Here is a 21,790-nt window from a genome sequence, read left to right on the forward strand (position 1 = left end):
CGTCTAATTCGGTTACCGTCTGAGTAGCCGTAGCCTCTATCGAGCCCTCTGGCTTCAGGTCTCTTCCCCCTGGCGACCCTTCCATCCCCCCGACTAAACGCCCCCCTTCTTGGCCTGTTTCCAAGTGTTCCAGGGATTCAAGACCCCACCATCCGCCCGCTTCTTCACCTCCCGTCTCCCATCCATCTCTATTCAAATCTACCACATCCCTCACCTCTTTTGGTGGACGGCTCCTCGCCCTTGAACCCTCGTCCTCTAAGCCTAGCAAGGCTCATCTTGAGTTTCTACTTTTTTGTTCGATTCCCTCCTCAGCCTCTGTCGCCATGGCCTTATGAGAAGCCTCGCTCAGCCTCCTTCACCCCCTGCTTCTCTGGAGATGACGTCGACTACTCCCATCACCGCCTTCGCCATGCATGACTCGAGGACCGGCGACCGTACACCAAGTCTGCATTATACCATGAAAACACCTGCTCGCCATTCTCCAGTCGCCTCTGGTGTCCCGACTTCTCACTCACGCTCAAATTCGTACACAATCTCGCATTCTCAGTCGCTGCGATCCAAGCAGACAAAATCCTCGACTCCCCTCCAATCTCCACGAATGCCCTACTCAGTGGGCCAGAACCACCCGCCCAAGCTCTCACCGCGCGTCGTTCCAGATGCGAGAGCACCTAGTCCTAATTACTTTGGCCTCATTGTCGAGTCGGGCAATGAGCGAGGAGACTCTTCCTCTGGTCTCCCTAAGGATACCTGGAGCCCATCATCCTCAGTAAAGTCTTTCGCCGCAGCCATTCCAAAGCAGGTTCCTCTTGACGCAAACCCTGAATTCGAGGCTTTCAAGAGACAGGCGGACCTTAACCGGGGCAAGTCCTTTGCTCTGTCAACTAGCCATTACGCTATTCCCTCCGTCTCGTCGTCCGGAGTTGCTCCCGTGCGACCTCGACCGCCGCGATGGCACACCCATGGGAGCGAAACCGGCGCAGAGTCCCCATTTGGCCGCGGTCTCAGTGCCGCCAGCATTCGACCGGCGAGTCGAATGGATGTTGACCAGGAAAGCCTACAGGATTCAGCATATGTTTCGTCCGAGTCGAAACGCAACTCGGAATCGTCTCTTTATAACCATCTCCCCACTCTTAATCTACCCCGATTCGAATCGCCGCGGCCAATGGACCCCCCGCAGCACCGTACAGGTTTAACTCGATCAGAGGACCGCGATCCGCGGTTGTCAGTAATGGAGCACCGTGTCGAACCCCCAGATGCTCGAGATATTCGACGGTCTGAGACGGTACCTGCAACCCTGGAGCCAGGACAGCCTCACATGATTACCGGTGCGCAGCTCAAGGATCTGCTTCGAACTGTTCAAGAGGACCGGCTCCTTATCCTCGATCTTCGCTCATCGCAAAACTACGCCCATGCTAGAATCCAGGGTGGTCTTAACCTCTGTATCCCGACCACCCTTCTAAAGCGGGCTACCTTTAACATTCAGAAACTCCAGCAGACATTCCAGGGAGGATCTGAGTCAAGTAAATTCTCCAGGTGGAGAGAAATGGACTATATTGTGGTCTACGACGCTCACTCATCTGACAAGCGGGATGCCGTCACTGCCCAGAACATGATCAAGAAGTTCACCAACGAAGGATTCTCAGGCGGTACCTGTATTCTCAAGGGCGGGTTCAACTCCTTCCAGGAACATTACCCGGATTTTGTCGACCATCATTGCGCGACTGGCTCCCCTGGAAAGCCTGGCCACGGAGGTATTGCTCCTGTCATTGGCGGAGTGATGCTTCCTACCTCCACCAACGATGTCAACCCCTTCTTCGCCAATATTCGACAAAACATGGACCTTGCGGACGGTGTTGGTCAACTTGATGTCTCTCGACCTTCTGCCTTGGATTCGCCTTCTCTGCCTAGGTGGCTACGAGACGCGGCATCCAAGCCGGATCACGGAAAGAAGGTGTCTGACAAGTTCCTGCACATCGAGGTTGACGAACAGTCCCGTATGAAGGCGGCATATGCTGCTTTCAACCCTAGCAACAAGGAGAAGTGCGCACCAGTTCAGCTATGTGGTGTTGAGAAGGGTGGCAAAAACCGATACAAGGACATTCTACCCTTTGAGCACGCCCGAGTCAAGCTTCAGGAGAAGCCGGAAGGCTCATGTGACTACATCAACGCCAGCCACCTCAGGGCTTCGCGGAGTAACAAGCGGTACATTGCCACCCAGGGCCCGCTCCCTGCTACATTCGAGGTATGTTCATTCTGAGCCTCAAGTTGTGCCTTGCTAACAATGTCCAGGACTTCTGGTCTGTTATCTGGGAGCAGGATGTGCGTGTCATTGTCATGTTGACTGCCGAGTCGGAGGGGGGCCAGCTTAAGTGCCACCCCTACTGGAAGGGCAGAGACTTTGGAGCCATCAGGCTTAAGCTGCTTTCTGAGAAGAAGGTGTCCCTTGATATTGATAAGCATAGATCCGATTCGCACGCTACTCCGTCTGCCTCGATGGGCGAACAGGGAAGAAGACGCGCAAACACGACGACTACTCTGGAGTCCGCCACGCCGACACCGAAGCCCCTGCAGGGCCAAACAGAAACTCCGTACGTCATTGTTCGAAAGTTTGCCCTGTCGCACAACGCCCATCCTTTCGACTCGATCCGGGAGATCACGCATCTTCACTTCCCATCGTGGCCCGACTTTGGCACTCCGGCGCAGCCATCTCACCTGTTGGCGCTTGTTGAGCTGGCCAACGTCATGCAGCGGTCCGCTCTTCCCATCGAGACACAATCGGTGGTGGGATCCAAGTCTTCACCGATCGAGCTGCCTATCACCTGGTATGATGAGCCTGAGCTGGATTCGCGCGCGCGGCCGATGCTGGTTCACTGCTCGGCCGGATGTGGACGCACGGGAACGTTTTGCACGGTGGACAGCGTAATCGACATGTTAAAACGCCAGAGACAAGCCAAGGTTGCGGCGGTACGAGGACGAGACCCAGAGGGCGACGTTCCCATGGGAGAGACAGGAGATGTATCTCCTCGATCTGTTAGAAACTTTAACTTTTATACACCCGGTCAAAGGTCCAGCATGGAGAGGAGAGTGGCACGTGGCGCCTCAGCCATTGACACGAGCTGGTTGTACGACGACAGCGTGGATCTGATTCAGAAGACGGTGGAGGATTTCCGAGAACAGAGGCTGAGCATGGTGCAGAGTCTGAGACAATACGTGCTCTGCTACGAGACCGTGCTTGAGTGGGTGACGAGGATGAATGAGCGAGGAGCGAGTGCCCCCAACGGCAGAGGACGAAGCGGGAGCCTCCGGCATTGAGGGAGGTGATTGGAGGATGCATCATGATCGGACAGCGGCATCAGGAGCATAATTGCATATGGAAACGGCGGGCAAGGCAACAACCAGGAATGGGCGGATGGTGGTTACAGGCAGGCGTTTACTGGTTTGGTTTGGTTTGATTTGCAATGACTTGACGCGTCTTGTCTTTTATGGCGGTTCTGTTCTGCCAGAATGGCACAACACCACAGCGAGCGCGCGATGCTTACGAAAGGAAATACAAAAAAACGCCACGGGGGGAGAGGACGAGGACCTTGGTTGGATAGCCTCCCTTTCCTTAGTGAGTGGGTTTTGGGGGTTCTCTTGGTCTTTTTTTTTCTGTATAGTAGAATAAAAGGATGCAAAGGGGATGCAAACTTGGAAACATGGAACTTGCATAAGGTAGTCGACGAGAGAGATACAAGCGCATACACACACTACTCAAAGTACAAGTGACTACTGGATTTGATTTGATTGATTGTTCTGTGCAGGTGACAAGTCACGATGCATGCCGGACTTGTAATTGGCGACCTCGAGCCCTTGTTTGTTTCCTCTCAGCTCTAGATAATGGATTCGTCCCGTCCAGAGAGAGACTGCAAGGTGGCGTGCCATAGTAGGCAGGTCGCCGCTTGGAGGCTGGTCAGCAGGGGGGAGTCGGCATCAAATCGCGGGCGAATGCGCCATCTCTACTGGGGAGAGCGTCATGAGGGGGGCACGTGTGATGACGTCGCATCGAGATGCATGAATTTTTGGGATGGGACGGGTTACCAAAGATAGATAACGAGCCCGGGGGGGGGGTAAGTAATCCGTGAGGCCCGAAGCGCGGTTTCAGGAGGGACATGGACTTGATCGAAAAAATATGAAGTGATCAAGACTGATGTGATCTGATGTGATTTCTTGTCTGGGGGCATGGGGGCTTGATAATCAGAGGGGCTGTTTCTGGGGGATTCCATCTCTTGGCTTGGCTTCAGCTGAGGAGTGCCCTACTAATTCCGCTATAAGCCAGGCTCTAGCCGCTGTGGCAGCCCGCCCGCCTCCGGCCAAAAAAAGGATGTGTCAGAATCCATCCGGGGGGCACCAGAGTTTCACAGTCAAGTCAAGCAAGGCGTGGGTGTCAACAACCAAACGTCAATGCTTTTCTGCCCTTTCCCTTTCCTCACTGGAACCTTCCCTTACGCCCTTGTCATCAATCGGTAAGTGCCTTGAAGGGTGAGCAAGGTATCATAGGCAGACAGGTTTTGTTATATAGAAGAGAGTGCCCACCCCCACCTCGCATGGGATGCCTTGCTTCCTTTTTTTATTCTTGCAAACAGACAGAAACAGGAGCAGACTGTGGAAAGAGCGGCAGCCTGGACTTGGACTTGGACTGCACCCGGCGATAAGGATTTACAGTTTATTGGGCACCTGCTGTGCTTGCACCCACCACTTCCATTAGGTCGTGTTCCCTCCACCTCCAGCATCTTCCATTCCACAACATCCACTTCTTTTCTTCCCCCAAAACCTTGCCGTCTTGTCGGGCCCCCAAGGCTTTTTTCAACGGCTCTTGTGTAATCATCGCCGCGCCGATTGCGCCGTCTACTATTTTATTCTAATCTCCTTCTTCGCCCTTTGACCGGATCCCTTCTTTTTACAAACAACCTACCCTTGGGGGCCATTGCGCAGTCCTTCATTTCTCCAAATCCGTCGCGGCCAGTGCCAGTTTTTGGTGGACTCGTTTAGCGGCCCTTCTTCAGCCAGGCTCGGTTTGACTTGTTTCGCTCGCTGATTCAGAAAACCACCCGCGCGCGCACTCACCTCACCTCACGGATCTCACTGCGCCACCCCGAGTTGCCTGGACAAGACAGGACTGAACCGAACCGGCCTTCCTTGGTCTCGTTTACGCTTTCAGCGCGCGCGCAACCGACCTGACCCTCGGAGTGTTTACACACGAAGACGTGACTCCTCCCGTTCCGGGATCGCGCGCGCTCTCTTTCTTCGACCTTTAATCTTTACATCTTCCTCCCCCTCGGAAGATACGGATATCGACTCGACTGCTGTTGTCGCCATGTCACAACTGCCGTCAGCCACCGACACGATGCGGCGCCCCTCACTCGACCTGACGGAGCCGTCGCGAACAATCGAAGAAGCCAATGAAGCCCCTTCAGACGAAAACATGGACGAAGACATTGATCTCTCCATGTCCCCCGTCGAAGACGACGTCCTAGAAGAGGACCCAAGGATCTACACACCACCTCCCCGCATCGCCGCCCGTTTCTATCGACCATCCCAGGCCCGTCGCAGAGATTCGGCGGCCTCGTCGCGCCGAAACTCAATCTCGTCAGCCCACTCCCGATGCTCTTCCATTCAGCCATCCAGCCACCACGGCGGCCAGCAGAGCAAATATGTGGCCCAACATCTACGACGTGCCTCATTCCTCGAGGACCGCAGGGCGCGCCTTGCCGACAGAGCCGCCCATGCCGAAAAGGTCCGCCTTCGGGCAGCACTAGCTAAGGCGACCCAGCGAGATACCACCCTGTCAGAAGAGCGCGCCATCGCTGCACAACAAGCCAGAGAGCGCAATCTGGCTGAAATCGTGGCCAACTGCGCAGAAGAAGTCAAGAAGGCCAAGCAGGTGGCTGAATTCATGAAGGAGAAGCGGGAACAGGATATTGCCCGAATGAAGGCCCAGATCGAAGAGAGAATGGCCGAGGCCGAGAGACGGAGGGAGGAACTGCGAACAAAGAATGCCTCGAGGCGAAGCCGGGGTCAGAGTGTTATGACCAGGAAGCCCATCGAGGCCGTGCCTGAGGCGGTTGAGGAAGAAGCTTGCAAGCTCACGGATGAAGATGCCGCAGCCAGAATTCAATGGTGGTGGCGTGGATGCCTCCGAAAGCGGATGATTCGCGAGTTCAACGAGCTGGGCTTGACCGTGGACGGCATTAGAGACACGCATTTTGACACTGTTGTGGAACTGCTCGCGCAGGACAGAGTGCTTGTCATCACAGCACGGTTGCTCCGGCTATGCGGCCTCCAAGAGGGCGATGCCGGATCAGTGGAAGAGATGGCGGCAGTTCGCACATTTCTGAGTGCATTCCTTATTCTTGGCCACCCCAACCAAGTTCTCAATACCAAGAATGACAACGGCGAGGAAGAGGTTGTCGACGTGCTGACCGCCCACCGACTTCCCTCTGGGGACCTTGCCAACCCGCAACTACAAGACTTGGTTGGCAAGGCACGAGACTTGCTGATATCCTTCGAGAACATCCTCTCTCGCTTGACGTCTGCGAATGCATACACCACGCCCCCGACACTAAAGAACACACTCCCTGAGGCATACGCCACCTTTTACAATGCCTTTATTGCATGGAAGTCACGAGACTCGGATGCCTTGATCGAGGTCATGCTCATGCAGTTTGTCGAGCTCGACGCAATCTACCACACCGTCAAGGACACCACCGACGACGCGGCGACGGCGTTGTACAAGAAGAGCATTCAGGATAACCAGCTTATGCTCATTGTGCGAATCAAGAAGCTGGCAGGTCAGGAGAGGGGCAAGAAGCTCATCTTTGATGCTGTCGGCGAGGCCAGGAGGGCTCGCGCCAAGAAGAAGAAGACTGGCGACACAAAGCCCCGTGTGGCTGATAATGCTGCAGGGGAAGCACACGAGACGGCCAACAGCTTGGTTTCGTCGGAATCTCAGACGCTCACTCCTCCTGCCACTCCGGCTAGCAAGGCTCAGGCCAAGGCCTCTGCCCCCAAGACTGGCCTCAACGGACTCCTGCCTAACAACAGGGTTGTCGTTCACGAGTTGGCCATCAATAAGGAGTACCAGCTTTCTCCTGACGAATACAGGGAGCAGCAGGCAGAGCGCGCTCAACCCCTGTACGAGCAGATGAGGACCATCATGGACGACTCGGACCACGCAGCCAACTTTAGGTTCTTTGCCGTGGTGGCGAGCAACATTAAAGACAAGCTCCAGCGCCTCCTGAAGCCTGGCAACAGCATGTACAACCTCATTGGGGAGATCCTTGACCCCGACATGGCGGAACGGCAGTTTGCTCTGGGTAACTTTTCCTACGAGAGATTCTTTACTGCTATGGCGTCACTGCTTCCCAAGCTGTGCGCACCTTTCCGCGACGAGGAGGTCAAGGACCTGATCCAAAACAAGTTGGCCGACGGTAACATCATTGACCGTGTTGAGGCTCTCAATGGATTCATTGACCTCATGCTTTGCGATTACATCAACTATCTGATGAAGATCGCTGCACCTCAACTGATTGAGTCTGCCGCCCCGTACGAGGCTAAGAGGTTTGCCGAGGACGTGGAGAAGGGCCAACTAGGCCTTGCAGCGGCTGAGGCAAGCTGGAGAGCAGCTCGATCCAAGGTCATGGCCGAGGTGCAGAAGAGAGACCCAGAGGGTATCAACCACCCCAAGTCGCGACCTACGGCGAGTCGTTTCTACGCACAGATGCTTGTCGACATCTTTACCAAGATCTCGCCTACCCCTATCGAGGAGGTTCCTGAGATGCTCCGTCTTGACCATGGCCGTATTAGCCAGGTCTCGACCATGATTCAACGGATCATTACTGCTGGTGCGGTGCTGCTTCAGTGCAAGAACCTGCTCAAACGGGATGTCCGATCGGCATGGAAGACGGAGGCGTCTCGCATTATGGCGGTGATTGAGGCAGGCCATCCTCTGGACACCACAGTGGATGGTGTCATGGCCGCTCTAGAATCCGGACGGTCGATGCCAGCAGCGACCAAGGGCCACCTCCGCGCCCTTGTCACCAAGGTCTTGACTGCCAGCCAGGAGATGGCGGAGCGAGGACGTGAGCCTAGTGAGCCTGTCCTGCGTCTCCTCCTCACCCGTCTACGCGGCAACATCCTCACTCGTCTGGCTGCCGGGTCAGCGAGCGAGAAGGTCAAGGCGACCAACACGGCCGGTGAGAAGCTCGCCAGTCTCGGACTGTCCGAGTTCGTGGAGCGAGTGAGAGAGATTTCGGCTCTACTGGAGAAGGTGGGAGCTGTCGACAGGGCAGCCCACGGACCGTGGTGGGATGCAGTTGCGACAAAGGTTGAACAAGAAGACATGTCAACCTAGAGAAGGACGAAGGATGCGTGATGAGCAATATGGATGGATGCATGAATGCTGGGAGGTTACACGTTTGTTTTGAGGGACTGGGATCTGTGTTTTTCACTGGGAAGCGATGCTGGGATCTGTCTTTCTTGATTCGTTTTGCAAGGCGTACTGGAATGGGGCAGCCGATATGGCTCACCACTGATTCACTGGGATGGGAATATTTTGAGCATCATAGACGTAGCGGCCTCTCGTCGGGAGAGGAGGCAAAGCGTTGATGGTCTGGGTTCATTTCATGAGAAGCATCCAACATACAATGGGTAGCCTTGGGTTTTTTGCGTTTTTTTTTTTTTTTTGGGTTAGCGATAGAATGAAGAGAATGTCAGCTGCCATGCAAATGCCTTTTACATGACATGATTGTTTCCTTATGTCTGATGCGAGGTGATGTGAAAAGGAGGTTCTGTGAGGTTTTTGCAAATAGGGGGGATAACTGTCAGCAGAGTAGCAGCACCAACGCGCAGCTTCTCAACTGTGCGTTTTTTTAACCATCTCGTTTATTTTCTCCCATATGCCATCATCACCTGCTTCCTAAGTAGAACAGCAAAAAAGAAATCTGTCTCGTCGTAACAACACAGAAAAAGAAAGGGTCTGGCCGGGGATTGAACCCGGGACCTCTCGCAAGCTGTTGCTGTAGGGTTTGCCCTAAGCGAGAATCATACCACTAGACCACCAGACCGATCAAGCTCTGTTGAGCTTGTTGAGTGATTGTTGGAAGAGTCGTCGCAAAGCCATACTATCAAGGTGAAGCGGAGATATTTGCCCCTCGGCGGCGGAGTTTAGAAGCTGTATTTGGAGAAACAACTTGACAGACAACTCTTCGGTATACACAGTTGATTGCAGGTTTCAAGTTATTTGTATCAAGTCTACCATCCGTGGAGTCCTTTTCATCTTGACGGCAATGGGATGAAAGAAGGCCGGCTTGGAACAATCTCACTTACTCTCGACCCGTAATTGGATGGCCGTGCCAGCTTATCCCATTGAAACAAGATCCACGTTGCCGAGGCAGTCAGACAAATTCAGGTCATAAAGATTTTTCATTCGGCCCTTGTAATGACCTATTACTCTCGTTTAGGAACTAGGGCATAACATCTACCCAATGCCCTGGCTCCAAATATGGTATCACCCCCCCGATACGCTCAACACCTCATCATCTATAATTTACAAAGTCACGCATATCCGTTTGCGCCCAGCCACTCCTTGAGCGACGCAGCATCGCGCTCGCGGTACGCAGCACGGCCGCGAATCTTGTCCTTGACAGTGCCAAGGGTACGGTCAAAGCTCTTGGTATCCTTGTCGGCCATGAACTTCTCAATGTCGTCCACGACGGAAACATCAGTAAAGGCACCCAGGCTGATCTTGATATATCGGTCAACGACAACGGGGTTGCCGAGCTTGGCAATAACGGCGTCCCAGTTGGTCTTCATGAACTCCCACTGGAGAGGGCGACCAATGATGTTGGAGGCAACCGAGTTACCCAGGACGTGCATGTCTCCGCTGGGAACGGCGTTTGAGGGAGGAGACTGGTTGAAGTTGAAGGGGATAATCTCCTTGGTAAGCAGATCGGCATCCTCGACACTGCCGAGAACGCTAAGAGAGAGAAGCTTGCCATCGATAGACTTGGTGTTGAACCACTCCTTCTTGAGAATCTCAACAGTACGGGCGGGGTCCTTCATGATGGCAGCGCGCCAGACAGCAACTCGGAGGGGAGCAGGGATGGGGTTGGCCTCGGGGTCCTCAACCCAGGCCTCGAAGCGCTTCAGAGCCTCCTCAGTAACGCTAAGTATGTTAGTTAGTATTGGATCAGAAAACGGATATAAACGTGGCTTACCCAGGGTGGCCGCCAGCAACAGCAACACCAATGATATCCTTTCGCAGAAGACCAGTGAGGTAGTCCTCACCCTCAGGGAAGTCCCAGCCAACCTCGGCAATCTTCTCGTCGACAAGCTTCAGGCTGAAGTTGTCAAGGGCCTTCTTGATAACGGGGTCCTCCTTAAAGACAGACTTAACTCCAGCAATCGAGTCAAGAACCTGTCGCCAAACAAGAGGGTGTGTCTCCTTGCCAAAGCCCTGGAGGAAGGTAAGCAGCGCGGGGGTTGTGCCGTTGCCAGCAAAGGCAAGGTGAGCGGTGGAACCAATGATGGAGATCTTGTCCTCAGTGCTGAGCTTGTCGAGCTGCTGGCTGAGCTTAGCAAGGCGCTCAGGGGGGTAGTTAACACGATAGAAGCCGGTAGCACCGCTGTTGAGCTTGTAAAAGTCATCGTCGATATCACGGATGGTGTCCTCCTTGGTGGTCAGGGACAGTGAAGCAATACCAGCCTGGTCCTTCTTGCCCTCCAGGCCCAGGGGCACCCACCAAGTGGTGGTATCATCCTCGGGCTTGACATCACCGGTCGACAGGAAGCGAGACTGCTTGATAGAGATCTGACCGGGCTCCTCGGCGACAGTCACAACAGGGTGACCGATCTTGGAGATCCATGGGTTCATGAGCTCGGTGACGTTCTTACCGGAGGCCTGGCTGAGAGCATCCCACAGAGCTGTGGTCTTGGCATTTCCATACGCGTGGCTCTTGAGGTAGTTGGAGACACCCTTGAGGAAAGTCTCGACGCCAAGGTGGTTGGCAAGCATACGGATGGCAGAGCAGCCCTTGAGGTAGCTGATAGAGTCAAAGATCTGGTTGATGTCGAGGGCGTCGCGGACAGGAACATGAATGGGATGGCTAGCGCGGATGCCGTCAAGGCTGAAAGCAGCCTCCATACCCTCGTTGACGAACTGAGCCCACACCTGCCAGTCGGGGTGAAGATGGTCCACAGCGTGCCAGCCGACCCAGGTAGCGAAACCCTCGTTGAGCCAGAGCTCATCCCACCAGTCCATGGTGACGAGGTTACCGAACCATTGGTGAGCAAGCTCGTGAGCGACGACGTAAGCGACAGCGTTCTTGAATCGGGGGTCCGAGGTCTTCTCGTCGTAGAGAACCTGGGTGGTGCGGTAGGTAACAAGACCCCAGTTCTCCATAGCACCGTGGGTGAACTCGTGGACGGCGATCAGATCGGACTTGGGAAGAGGGTAGTCAATGTCGAAGATCTCGGAGAAGTAGTCAATGATCTTGGGGGCGTGCTGAAGAGCCCATCGACCCTGCTCCTTGAGACCACGGGTGGTGTAGACACGGACGGGGATCTTCTTGCCGTTGTATTCGCGGTCAGTCAAAGCCTCGATGTACTCAAAGTCGCCAACAGCCCAGGCCAGGAGGTAGGTGCTCATGACAGGAGAGGTCTCGAAGGAGACAATGTTCCAGCCATCCTTGGAAGGTCGGGTCTCCTTGACAGGCATGTTGCTGAGAGCAACCTGGTCCGAGGGGATCTCAATGTCAAAGTCAAAAGTAGCCTTGAGGTTGGGCTCGTCGAAGCAGGGGAAAGCTCGGCGAGCATCACAAGCCTCAAACTGGGTGCTGAGCATGTAGTGCCATTCGTCGTCGCGGGGAACAGAGGCGGCGGGGGTCTCGGCGGGCTTGTACTTGCTGCGGTAGAAACCAGCCATCTCGTTGTTCATGATACCCTCGAACTCGATGATGATGGAAGCCTTGGAAGCAACGGGGAGCTCCTCGTCGAAGGTGATAGTGGAACGCTGGGCCTTTTCGTCATAGTTGAAGCTGGTGGATTCCACCGTCTTGGAGTCGATGGAGACCTTGGCATGGGAGAGCTTGAGGTCAAGAGTGTTGACGATAACTTCCTTGGTGGGCTTTGTGATTTCCGAGTCGATGCTAGACAGTTGTTAGAGAGGGGGAGCTTGCTTGCTGGAGTGAGGGGTCGAGCTGAGACATACGTAACAGTTCCCTTGTAGGTCCAGTTGGTAAACTCGAGGTCCCTCAGAGAGAGGTTGTAGTGCTTGGGCTTGACATTGTCGGGGAGGACATCGCGGTCGGTCATTTTCACGTTACGGTTGAGTCTGGCGTGGCCAGAGCAGAAGCGGTTGGGGATCTGAGAGAGAAGAGAGCTTGACGCGAAGACAAGTTAGCAGCTGTAGCTCCAGAGCTATACAGGCTGGACTGAGAAGGATGAATCCAAGATTCTGGAGAAAAGAGGCCCCTTGGGAGAAACAGGAAAGGGGAGAATTGAGGAGTAAGAGATAAGATTTTATGTCGATGAGAAAGGGTGACGTGATAAGAAGGAGCTAAGGTGAGGCGGGAGGTGGAGGGAAGGGAAGGTGCCACGGGCAACAGCGTGATGCGGCAGGGACGGCCCACCCCACCGCGGGGTCGCCCAGCTGCGGTGAGGGGCACCGACGACTCCTGCGGCTGTGGCTGCGGGCGCTGAAACGTACCTCCGGGCGCCGATCGGCATCGCCCGAGCATTTTCACGGCGGGTTCGGAAGTCCTTGACGGATTGGCTGCTGCTGCTTGCAACCGACGCCAATGCTCGCGAATTACCGGTATTCCAGATGGAATTGAAGACTGAGGAAAAAGGGGACAATACGCCCGTGTGACCCGCCGTCTGCCGTGTAAAGGCCGGCGATAGTGGGCTGCTCCACAGGGCCTGTCGTTGAGCCAGCTGTCGCAAAAGGCCCTTGGACGACGACATTGTGGCCGCACTGTCGTCGCAAATTGGGCAGGTCGGGGTTCACTCTTGATGAGAGAAGGGGGGGTCTTCGGTGATGAAAATCCTTCCTTGTCGTGTTCGCCGTGCTCTTAGTCACTGGGGGACCCCCATTGATGGCACTTTTGTAGTTGCCCGTCCCGTATCGTTCGAAATGTCGCGGGCGTTGGAAATTTTCGGGTCAACGTGAGGTCCCAAGAGCCGCGTTGCCGGCGACAAGCGAGACGGTGGGGTCCGTGTGCATTGTGTCATGACTGCGCTATTACACTGTGCATCATGGGACGATAAAGAGCAGATGGGTCTGGGATTAAGACAGGATGGATATGGCGTAGTGCGTTTCATTAGCAACCGTTAGAAACGGAATGAGGCTAACTCAGCTATGAGAGGGCACTGCGTTACAGGAACTCACTTACAACCTTGTCCATCCATGGGGCGGCGACACATCACATCCACCTCAACTATTCACTCAACCATAAACACGTCCAGGGAGAGTGAAATAATCCAATTCGCTGCTCATTCATTCATCACTTCATATCAAGAGTATCCTAACTTCTGGGATAAGCACGTCGACATATCCCCAAGTCCCAATCATGTCTCAAACCCGCAACACGCCAACATTGCTCGCAATCCAATTGTACGAGTTTTGCCTAAAATCATCGTTCAAAATGTCATTTCCATTCGCAGACTTGAACCACATGAGCTTCTTGCTCTCCTTCCACTCGGGCCAGTTGGCATACTTTGTAACGCCAACATTAGGGTCAAGGTTGTACAAAAAGTTGTAGTAGTACGTCCGGATGCTCCTCATGGCGTTGTTGGGCAGGATGCCAAAGAAGACCTGGAGAAGATCCGAGCCGTGCAAGGTGCCCAGAACGGGGGTTCCGTAGTCGTAGCTTGCTAGGTAAGACCACGCAGGGACATCTGGGTTGGTATCCGTGGCAGTCTGAAGGAAGAGACGCCTGGTAAGGGTGAAGACGAGATCACCAAAGATAGCAGCACGTCGCTTGAAGCCTGGGAAGATCTCGTTGAGGATGCCGGTACGGAAGGGGCTTCCTGCGGTGATGGAGCTTGAATAGGAGTTGACGAGGTTGGTCAGTTGCGTCTTGCTGGCGGCAGCGAAGTAGAACTCTTGCAGGTAGTCGACAAGCTTCTCCGTCGTGGTGAGGTTCGGCTGGAAAAGGGCAAATAGCGTACCCTCATCCTCTTGGTCGCCGTTGATCATGGGAACCGCATGGTAACGCCCCGCCGCGATGAGCGCTTCGGGACTATCGGGAAGCACGTGTCCATCTGGACGAGGAAGATAGGAGAGGGCCAGCGAGTTATACGAAAGGAGTCCCGGTACGGAGTTGGCGGCGTCCAAAAACTTGTCATAGGGAAGACCTCGAAGACAGTCGAGGCTGTTGGAGGCACTGGAGCAGCCGGCGTTCTGTACAACAGTATCGAAAATCTCCTGAGCCTTGGGGCTGTCCACTGGCTCTGCCGGGACGACACTGCCCGAGTTCATGATGGCGCCACGGAAAAGGGGCTTGCCCTTGTAGTCAGCATCACCACCGAACAGAGTCATCTGATCAAGCACAGAAATTGCTCCAGCAGACTCTCCCCAGATGGTAACCTTGTCAGGGTCACCTCCAAAGGCCGCAATGTTATCTGCAACCCATTCGAGTCCCATGCGCTGATCTAGCAAGCCCAGGTTGGTGCTGCCTTCATTGGCAAGCTCGGCACCAGGCATGAAGCCAAATCCGGCAACACGATAGTTGACAGCAACGAAAATAAAGGGTTGCTTCTGGTCAATGCCAGTACCCAGAAGGCTAGTGCCATCATACATGGCACTGGAGCCGAGCTCAAAGCCGCCGCCAAAGATCCAAAAGAGAACAGGCAGCTTGTCCCCGGCCTTGGTGCCCACAGGCCGTTGAACAGTCATGGTGAGACAATCCTCTTGTCCGGTAACGACCTGGAGGAAGGGGATGCTCAGAAAGTCGGAGAGGAACTTTGAGATGACATCCTCAGCTCCAGTAGAGATAAACATCTGAGGGCATGATGGGCCAACAAGACCGGAGGCATCAAAATTGCCCAGGGGTTTTGACAGCTTCTTCGGGGGTTTGAGACGGAGAGAACCAGTAGGGGGGTCCGCAAATGGGATGCCCCTGAAAGACTCAACCTTGCCCAAGCTGGAGCCGATGACGGTACCGGAAGGAACAGCAACGGTGACCTTGGCGGCACGTTCCTCTAGAGTGGCAGGAGTAGCAGGCTGAGGAACGGGGTGGGGAACAGGCACAGCAGCCGGAGCGGCCAAGCTGCCAGTGATGAGGCCGAAACCGAAGAGGCTATGAAACTTCATCCTGATGGTTGAAGCTTGGGAGGTAATCCAAAGCTCAGGACTTGGGATGAGCACAATAGGCAGTGAAAGATAAACCGGCCACGGCACTACTTGAGGGAGCAGCCGCGAGGACAGGTCAGAATGAGTCTGCTGACAGGCAAGAGGTCGATGAAGCGACGATGCTTTCCGGTAGCTCAGAGGCCCTGTGGAACAACCCGAGGGAGGGAATCGAGCTCAATTTGAACTCGTCGACGACTGTACCTGGATAGTCCATTTCTCCCCGGTCTTCACCTGAAAATCGTCTTTCGTATTGCTCCACCACATCTTGGAGCTTCAACCCTAGACAACCTCAACTTCCACCGCCATATCGTCCAATTTCCACGGAGCGTCTCCGCAGCTCAATTGTCGAATCAGGAAGCCATTACCGCGGCCGCGCGAAGCCATCACGACTTAGGACGGGCCATCGAGTCCAAAACGAGGTCCAAGGCCGATGAGATGCCGTCGAGTCCCCGCTTCCCCACGGGGTAGATCGGGGGTTGGGCGCCGAGCGGGAGAGCACATGAAAGTAAAGAGCAGCTGCCAGACAGCTTTTTAACTTTCAAGTTGACAATCGGCCGAGGCACGAGCTCTAAAGAGCTCAATCCTTTGGGAGCTGGTGCATGTACGGGCAGGCATCTTGGGCACGTGGAGAGCTGAGTTGGTGAGGTCGACGTGAACTCATGGAGGGTGGGTGAAGCTCGTCACTCGACGAGCGACTGCGGAGGACCGATGATCACCTGGTCGGCGCGCGGCAGTGTGATTTGGTTGGTGGAGGGTCAAGAGGGTTCCATTGGAAAAGGTTGGTGGGAGGGACGAAGTTGGAAGAGAATTGGAAGGGTTGGACGGAGGGAGTGGGCACCTGCCGACCAGGACCCCGGCCCCTGGTTCCTTCCCCAACCCACCACCGGCTCCGGAGACCCACACCAGCAGCCGAAAGGCGGGGTGCTGAGAAGCTCAACTGACCTCCGGGCATCCACAGCAGTCTTGTGAGAAATGGTATTACTATGATTAAAGCTGTAGAGAGGATGAAATAGCTCACGAGATATACTTGTGTTGGAAAAAATCAGAATCTCTAAGAAGATCTTGTTTCATGGAAATGTTGTTGTAAACCGTCAAACTCGACAACCCTTGTCCCGAACCAACCGAGCGGTAGCGGAAAAGAACCTTGTCCTTCAATGTCAGGTAAAAATAACGCAAGTTGCCCTCGTAGAACAGATACGTAGAGTTGCCTCAGCCTTACCTACAGCGCAGCATTCGGTAGTATTGGGTCTGTGCCATCCTCTCTCTCTCCCCTGTACGGGAATGAAAGCGAAAGCGAAATCCGATTATCTCCTTTCGACCTACCCATCAATAACACAAAAGAGGCAACAGTCGCGACTGTCACCGCATTAAACATCACGATCGACACTCTTCATTCCCCGCAGCGCTAACCTCTTTCCCCATCGCAGCAACGCGGAAGTCGACTCATTCCGCCAGTCCGATGGCATCCTTGACTGGAAACCACTTCATCACCTGCAGAGAAAGTCAAGAGGGTGTGGATATGGCGCCATGAAGCTGCCGATGCTTACATCGGGGACTCGTAAGAAATCTCCGCAGAGTAAGAAAGAATGGGTGTGATGAGGGAGCATCCCGAGGTTGAGTGGAACTGCTCAGGAAGAATAAACACGTGGTTGTCAATCGAATAGACAGTCTAGTTATACACGGAGAGCTGTCAAAACGGTCCAAAGGAGTTAGTTGTGATGGATATCACAACGCTTTGCCGAGTCGAGAAGCGGGGATGGGACTATTGAACATCTACTAACATGGGTGCGGAGGACAGAAAGTGATTTGTTGCGCCCTTTTACTCTTGGCTTCTCAATATCAGGTTAGGTCAACGGAATCGGAGTCACACCGAAGGGCCGAGGGAGCGGGCACACAAGGTGTTAATGTCAATATGTTCGTGAATTCATCGTAAGGTCCTTGACCATCCATCTCCATAAGGTGTTGCAAAAAACATTGGCAGAGAAGCATAATATCTACATGTCTTGAACATTCCATACCATCCGTCCATCCGTGGACCAGTTCGTTCCGTGATCGTGTAATAACCATGTCATAACCCAACCTGTAATCAATGGTGACGCTCGTAACCTAATGACCGCCTTCTCCTCACGCCGTTGCCGACCGATGCAAGTGCCTGTGAGGCATAGTCTTGTTGTAAAGCAAACCGTTTCGCCCGATGCATAGTGTACCGCCCATGCCCCATATTCCCGTTAAACCCAACCGAGGATGATTCATCTCTCGCCGTGCTGTTGTCAAAGCCTGATCTTACATGACCACTCCCACTGGTGTGCCCTCGCTCAGACAGCGCTTCTTTGAAACCAAGTTTGGTTCATCATCAGAATCATCCTCGAAGCTGCTGTTAATGACTTCCGAGAGGACTTCCCGTTTGCGCTTGCCGCCAGATTGCTTCTCCGGATCTTTCTCCCAAGTCTCTATCTCATCAGGATTGAAAGCGCCGACAACATCTTGGCCCAAAGCCTTGCCAAGTCTTTCTCGTAGGCCTAGAATGGGCCAAATAGGAACCCGTGTGTACTCGATCTTGATCCCTGTAACCTCGGCATCATCATCATCAGGTGGTGCCTTGAATGGATCGTGGAACTTTTCCAAAAAGTCCTTTGTCACGTAGCCCGTGTAAACGATAAACTCCGAAGTGTCCGTGTCGTGGGTGAGAATTCGCAACTTGAGATCTCGGAAGTTGGGGCAGGGCGGGATGCCTTGCCCAGGAGACAGTCGCGAGTCTCTCCTGCCAGTCATAGGGGGGCTAGGGTAGAAGTACTTTTGCGCCATGCCGAGGAAGATGCCCACGAAATGCGCGTCATGATCGGAGTTCGACGGAACGAGAAAGCGAGCCCTCAGTTGCTGCAGACGGTACACAGGCTCGTTCCATGATCTTCCGGGACCTGATGCGACGCGAAAAAGGTTGCTCCGGACCGACGCGAGTTGGCTCTTGCCGATATAGCAGATCATCGGTAGATTGGCCGAACTGTGGGTTGGACTAGACTGTGTCGAGATATTGAAAGATTCGGCAGGTCGCGTCGATACTGATTTAAAAGAAGAGTATGATGACTTGTACTCCTCAGAGGGGAAATTCCACATCATCTGTGCGCGCACAGCATCCCGGTAGACACGACCGCCAAAGCAAAGGTGCAGTTCAGGGAGATAATGCGGCTTGCTGAAGGCCTCAGGCCACAAAGTCATCAAAACTGTTTTGACCGCGTTGGAGGAGAGGATAGGATGCATCGAGTCGGGTAGAAGGATCTGCGTGAGCGCGTTGCTGAGCGTGATGATGGTGTTGGATGGGCTCAGATGCCCTCGCGAGGGTGGCGTGCCTGGGGACACGACAGGCTGAGGTGTATCGCATGGAGGCAGTTCCTCCCATCGTGCGCCGAGGAGTCGCGCATGTTGATCAGTCCAGCAGATGGGGCGCACAAATAGCGATGTACCGGAGTGCTGGTGCAAGATGTCGTAGAGTGAGTTCTTCGCCGGTCGGTAAATGCGATGCGGGCGCCTCTTCCTTGGGGTCGCGGCTGCGACAGGCGCTTGCGACGTGCACGGCGTCGAGTCGGGAGAAGAGCCGTTACGCGACAGAAATGACGACGACGTCGAGGATCCTGAGGTCGCCATGTCCACCAAAAAGCGCAGCTGATGTACGAAGCTGCTGTTGCCGAAGAGGGAACTATGGCGCGGGGTGAGCGGAGTTCGCGAACGGGCTTTGTAGTTGTGCACTTGGGGAAAGTAAAAGGAAAGGGCGAGACGCGTACTTACTCAAACGGTAGCATCGATTGACAGTGACTATTTGCCCCCTTGGCTTGACTTTGATGACTCTTTCCTTTTTGGTTGCCTGAACCAGATCTTTCTGTCCTCCTCTGCCCGCGACCGACGCGCCGTAAAGTGATTCCCTGTTTATATCCAGTGACAAGCTATCACTAGCGGCTGGCACGGGCGCCTCCCTTGTCGAACAGTGACAAAAAGCAAAAAAGGGGGATTGAGGCGAAGGGCGCGGCGTCCAATAAGAAAAGAGATTGTGCAAAAATAGGCAATCAAAGGCTGACAGTGATTTCCCTCTGCTGCCGGGAGAAAGTGCAGGGCGAGGGGAGGGAGGAGAGAAGTGAGGGAAAGAGAAAGTCGATGACACTCAAATCGCGATGGGCGGGCCACGCTGCCTTTTCTCGTGGGAGCGTGAACAAGCCCTGAAATAGGCTGCATCAAAAGCGTCTCACGTTTTTCCCTGCTCGATCCAAGGCTGGCCCAACGTGGTACCCACCCAATACACCAGAGTACAGTAAGAAAAAAATTGTGTGTGCACGCGGGGGGAGGGAAAAGCGCGTCGCCACCGTGCTTTACGCGGGTAGACTCGGCGCGAATGAGGCACGGGTGCACGTGAGAAATCGCAAAAGTGCTAGGCAGCCATCCAAAATGGGTCCCGAGGTGTGACTAAGACTTGGGAGACGTGGCGGTGGATGAGCTGCGCCACGATCGTGACTTGTGGCCTGATCCGACGAGTGACAGAGCTGGCAGCTCGGTAAGGCATCAACTTGGCTGCGCCAACCTCTCGGCCCCACACCATTGACGACAGCTTCGTGAGCAAGCAAGCAGCTTGATGCAGCCCCGCCAGTGACGAAGCGCATTCTTACAACTTGCGCCAACTCGAGTAACTTGTAAAGAAACAGCTCCCATTTACTGAGCGTATTAGCTCCATTGCTGTTCAAGATGCCCGTACGTCTTTAAGCTCGCATTGCTTCCCCAAAGCTTCCATACGAATGCGCACCGCCATCCCGTCTCCTCCGCCTCCTGTCTCCGCATCCCGCGATATCAACCCACGACCTCAAAGCTAACCATGCGGCTCCTCTAGGCATACAACTCCGTCTTCAACTCCGACCCAAACGTCCCCCGCCTAATCGGCAACTTCCCCCTCCTTCCACTCCGCACCAAGACCCGCGGTCCTGCCTACACCCTCCCGATTCCCTCGCCGCCTCTCCCGGCCAACGAGTCGCCCGACCCGGACAGCGAGAGCTACGATATCCTCGACGAGGTCATCGCCCTCTTCCGAGCAAACACCTTTTTCCGTAACTTTGAGATCCAGGGCCCCGCCGACCGCCTGCTCGTCTATGGCATCTGGTTCATTAGCGACTGCCTGACCAAGATCCGACCTCAGGCATCTCTGCGTGATGCCCAGAAGGATGTTATGAACTTGGCTCTCGACCTTAACTTTGCCATTCCCGGTGACCCCGGATGGCCCCTTAACCAGGTGGGTGGCAAGAGCGGAGAAGAGCTCCGGTTCTCGGGTGTTGGAATGCTGACGTGTTATCGTAGATGTACGAGCCGCCTCGGGATAGGCAAGAGGCCGAGCAGCTGAAGCAGTACCTGTCGCAGGTCCGACAGGAGCTGGCTGTCCGGTTACTCGCCCGGGTATACGATGAGGACGAGACCAAGCCCAGCAAGTGGTGGCTGAGCTTCACCAAGAGAAAGTTCATGGGCAAGTCTCTGTAGAGGATACAGGAGGGCGTAGGGGTTGAATATTAGAAGGGTGCAATTGCGCACACAAGTTGAAGAGCTGGCACCTTGCAAAAGATATATTTTCCCATGTGAGCCAATCGTTTATTTCGCATTCTGCTTTGCATACCTAGATGGGAAGTTTCTCTGTGAACGGGGCTAATGCACGTCCTGATTCTATTGAGGGGCAACATGCAGTGATATTCTATTGTTGATATTCCATTGTCCATATCCTATTCAGTGCCCCATTGTTGATGTTCAATTAATTGTTTCCAGTAGTCGCTAGTTATACAACCGACAGGATGTCAAACATCGCCTCGTCCTTTACCATGATAATGGACTCTTCTCTCAACATTCGACTCACTCAAACCGAATAGCAAACAGCAAGTCTTCAACACCAAATCAGTGAAAATGCCTGGTTTTCAGGGAGGCTGGGCCAAGTCCGATGAGCAGGGCCTCCTGAACCTCATGGTCTCCATGTACAAGGGCCTCGTCAGCGCTCGCAAACGCGCCGGTCTCTCCGCCGAAGATGCCATGAGAAGCCCAGAAGAAATCAAGGCTACTGCGCATCCAGCCCCTCATCGACCTGCCACCCTCAACCATATCAAGGAGGAGATGCCCGCCCTATCTGCTTTGTACGACCGGCTCCAGACTGTGGTCGACTTCGAGCAAGGCCCGGACAACGCTCGCGACGTAGAACCGCTACTCAGAGATGCTATCGAGGAGCTGGATCCTGAAAACACCATCATTCTGATGGAGAAGACCGTCCAGGTACAGTTCACTCTCCCAGTCCTTCTCTAAGATGACCATCTTCCTGACGAACACAGAAGATCTAAACAACCTAGAAGCCCCTTGCAATTTAAGATCTCGAAAGGCAATCCGGCATTCTCG

General features: G+C 54.3%; 6 protein-coding genes across 6 annotated transcripts; 3 read left to right on the plus strand and 3 right to left on the minus strand.

Annotated features, from left to right (window-relative positions):
• Positions 1–331: 331 nt before the first annotated feature.
• Positions 332–3,312, plus strand: MRS44_000200 (uncharacterized protein; the record flags this gene model as incomplete). Its single annotated transcript, XM_046278762.2, has 2 exons — positions 332–2,242; positions 2,290–3,312. The coding sequence occupies 2 exons, from the start codon at positions 332–334 to the stop codon at positions 3,310–3,312; spliced, it is 2,934 nt and encodes a 977-aa protein (XP_046129678.2).
• A 2,041-nt stretch (positions 3,313–5,353) lies between these two features.
• Positions 5,354–8,389, plus strand: MRS44_000201 (uncharacterized protein; the record flags this gene model as incomplete). Its single annotated transcript, XM_046271229.2, has 1 exon — positions 5,354–8,389. The coding sequence occupies one exon, from the start codon at positions 5,354–5,356 to the stop codon at positions 8,387–8,389; it is 3,036 nt and encodes a 1,011-aa protein (XP_046129677.2).
• Positions 8,390–9,591: 1,202 nt separating this feature from the next.
• On the minus strand, positions 9,592–12,999 carry MRS44_000202 (uncharacterized protein; the record flags this gene model as incomplete). The annotated part of the gene is made up of 4 exons (XM_046276908.2): positions 9,592–10,201; positions 10,254–12,182; positions 12,245–12,415; positions 12,743–12,999. The coding sequence occupies 4 exons, from the start codon at positions 12,997–12,999 to the stop codon at positions 9,592–9,594; spliced, it is 2,967 nt and encodes a 988-aa protein (XP_046129676.1).
• Positions 13,000–13,609: 610 nt separating this feature from the next.
• On the minus strand, positions 13,610–15,349 carry MRS44_000203 (uncharacterized protein; the record flags this gene model as incomplete). The annotated part of the gene is made up of 1 exon (XM_046274229.2): positions 13,610–15,349. The coding sequence occupies one exon, from the start codon at positions 15,347–15,349 to the stop codon at positions 13,610–13,612; it is 1,740 nt and encodes a 579-aa protein (XP_046129675.1).
• Positions 15,350–17,671: 2,322 nt separating this feature from the next.
• Positions 17,672–19,030, minus strand: MRS44_000204 (uncharacterized protein; the record flags this gene model as incomplete). Its single annotated transcript, XM_046274222.2, has 1 exon — positions 17,672–19,030. One exon carries the CDS (start codon positions 19,028–19,030, stop codon positions 17,672–17,674), a length of 1,359 nt encoding a protein of 452 aa, XP_046129674.1.
• Positions 19,031–20,116: 1,086 nt separating this feature from the next.
• MRS44_000205 (uncharacterized protein) lies at positions 20,117–21,700 on the plus strand (the record flags this gene model as incomplete). Its single annotated transcript, XM_046274218.2, has 4 exons — positions 20,117–20,122; positions 20,259–20,654; positions 20,720–20,892; positions 21,277–21,700. 4 exons carry the CDS (start codon positions 20,117–20,119, stop codon positions 21,698–21,700), a joined length of 999 nt encoding a protein of 332 aa, XP_046129673.2.
• Between the last annotated feature and the right edge of the window lie 90 nt (positions 21,701–21,790).

This window comes from Fusarium solani (assembly GCF_023522795.1).
Source record: "Fusarium solani strain SB1 chromosome Unknown bctg00000000, whole genome shotgun sequence".
Taxonomy (NCBI): Eukaryota; Fungi; Ascomycota; class Sordariomycetes; order Hypocreales; family Nectriaceae; genus Fusarium; species Fusarium solani.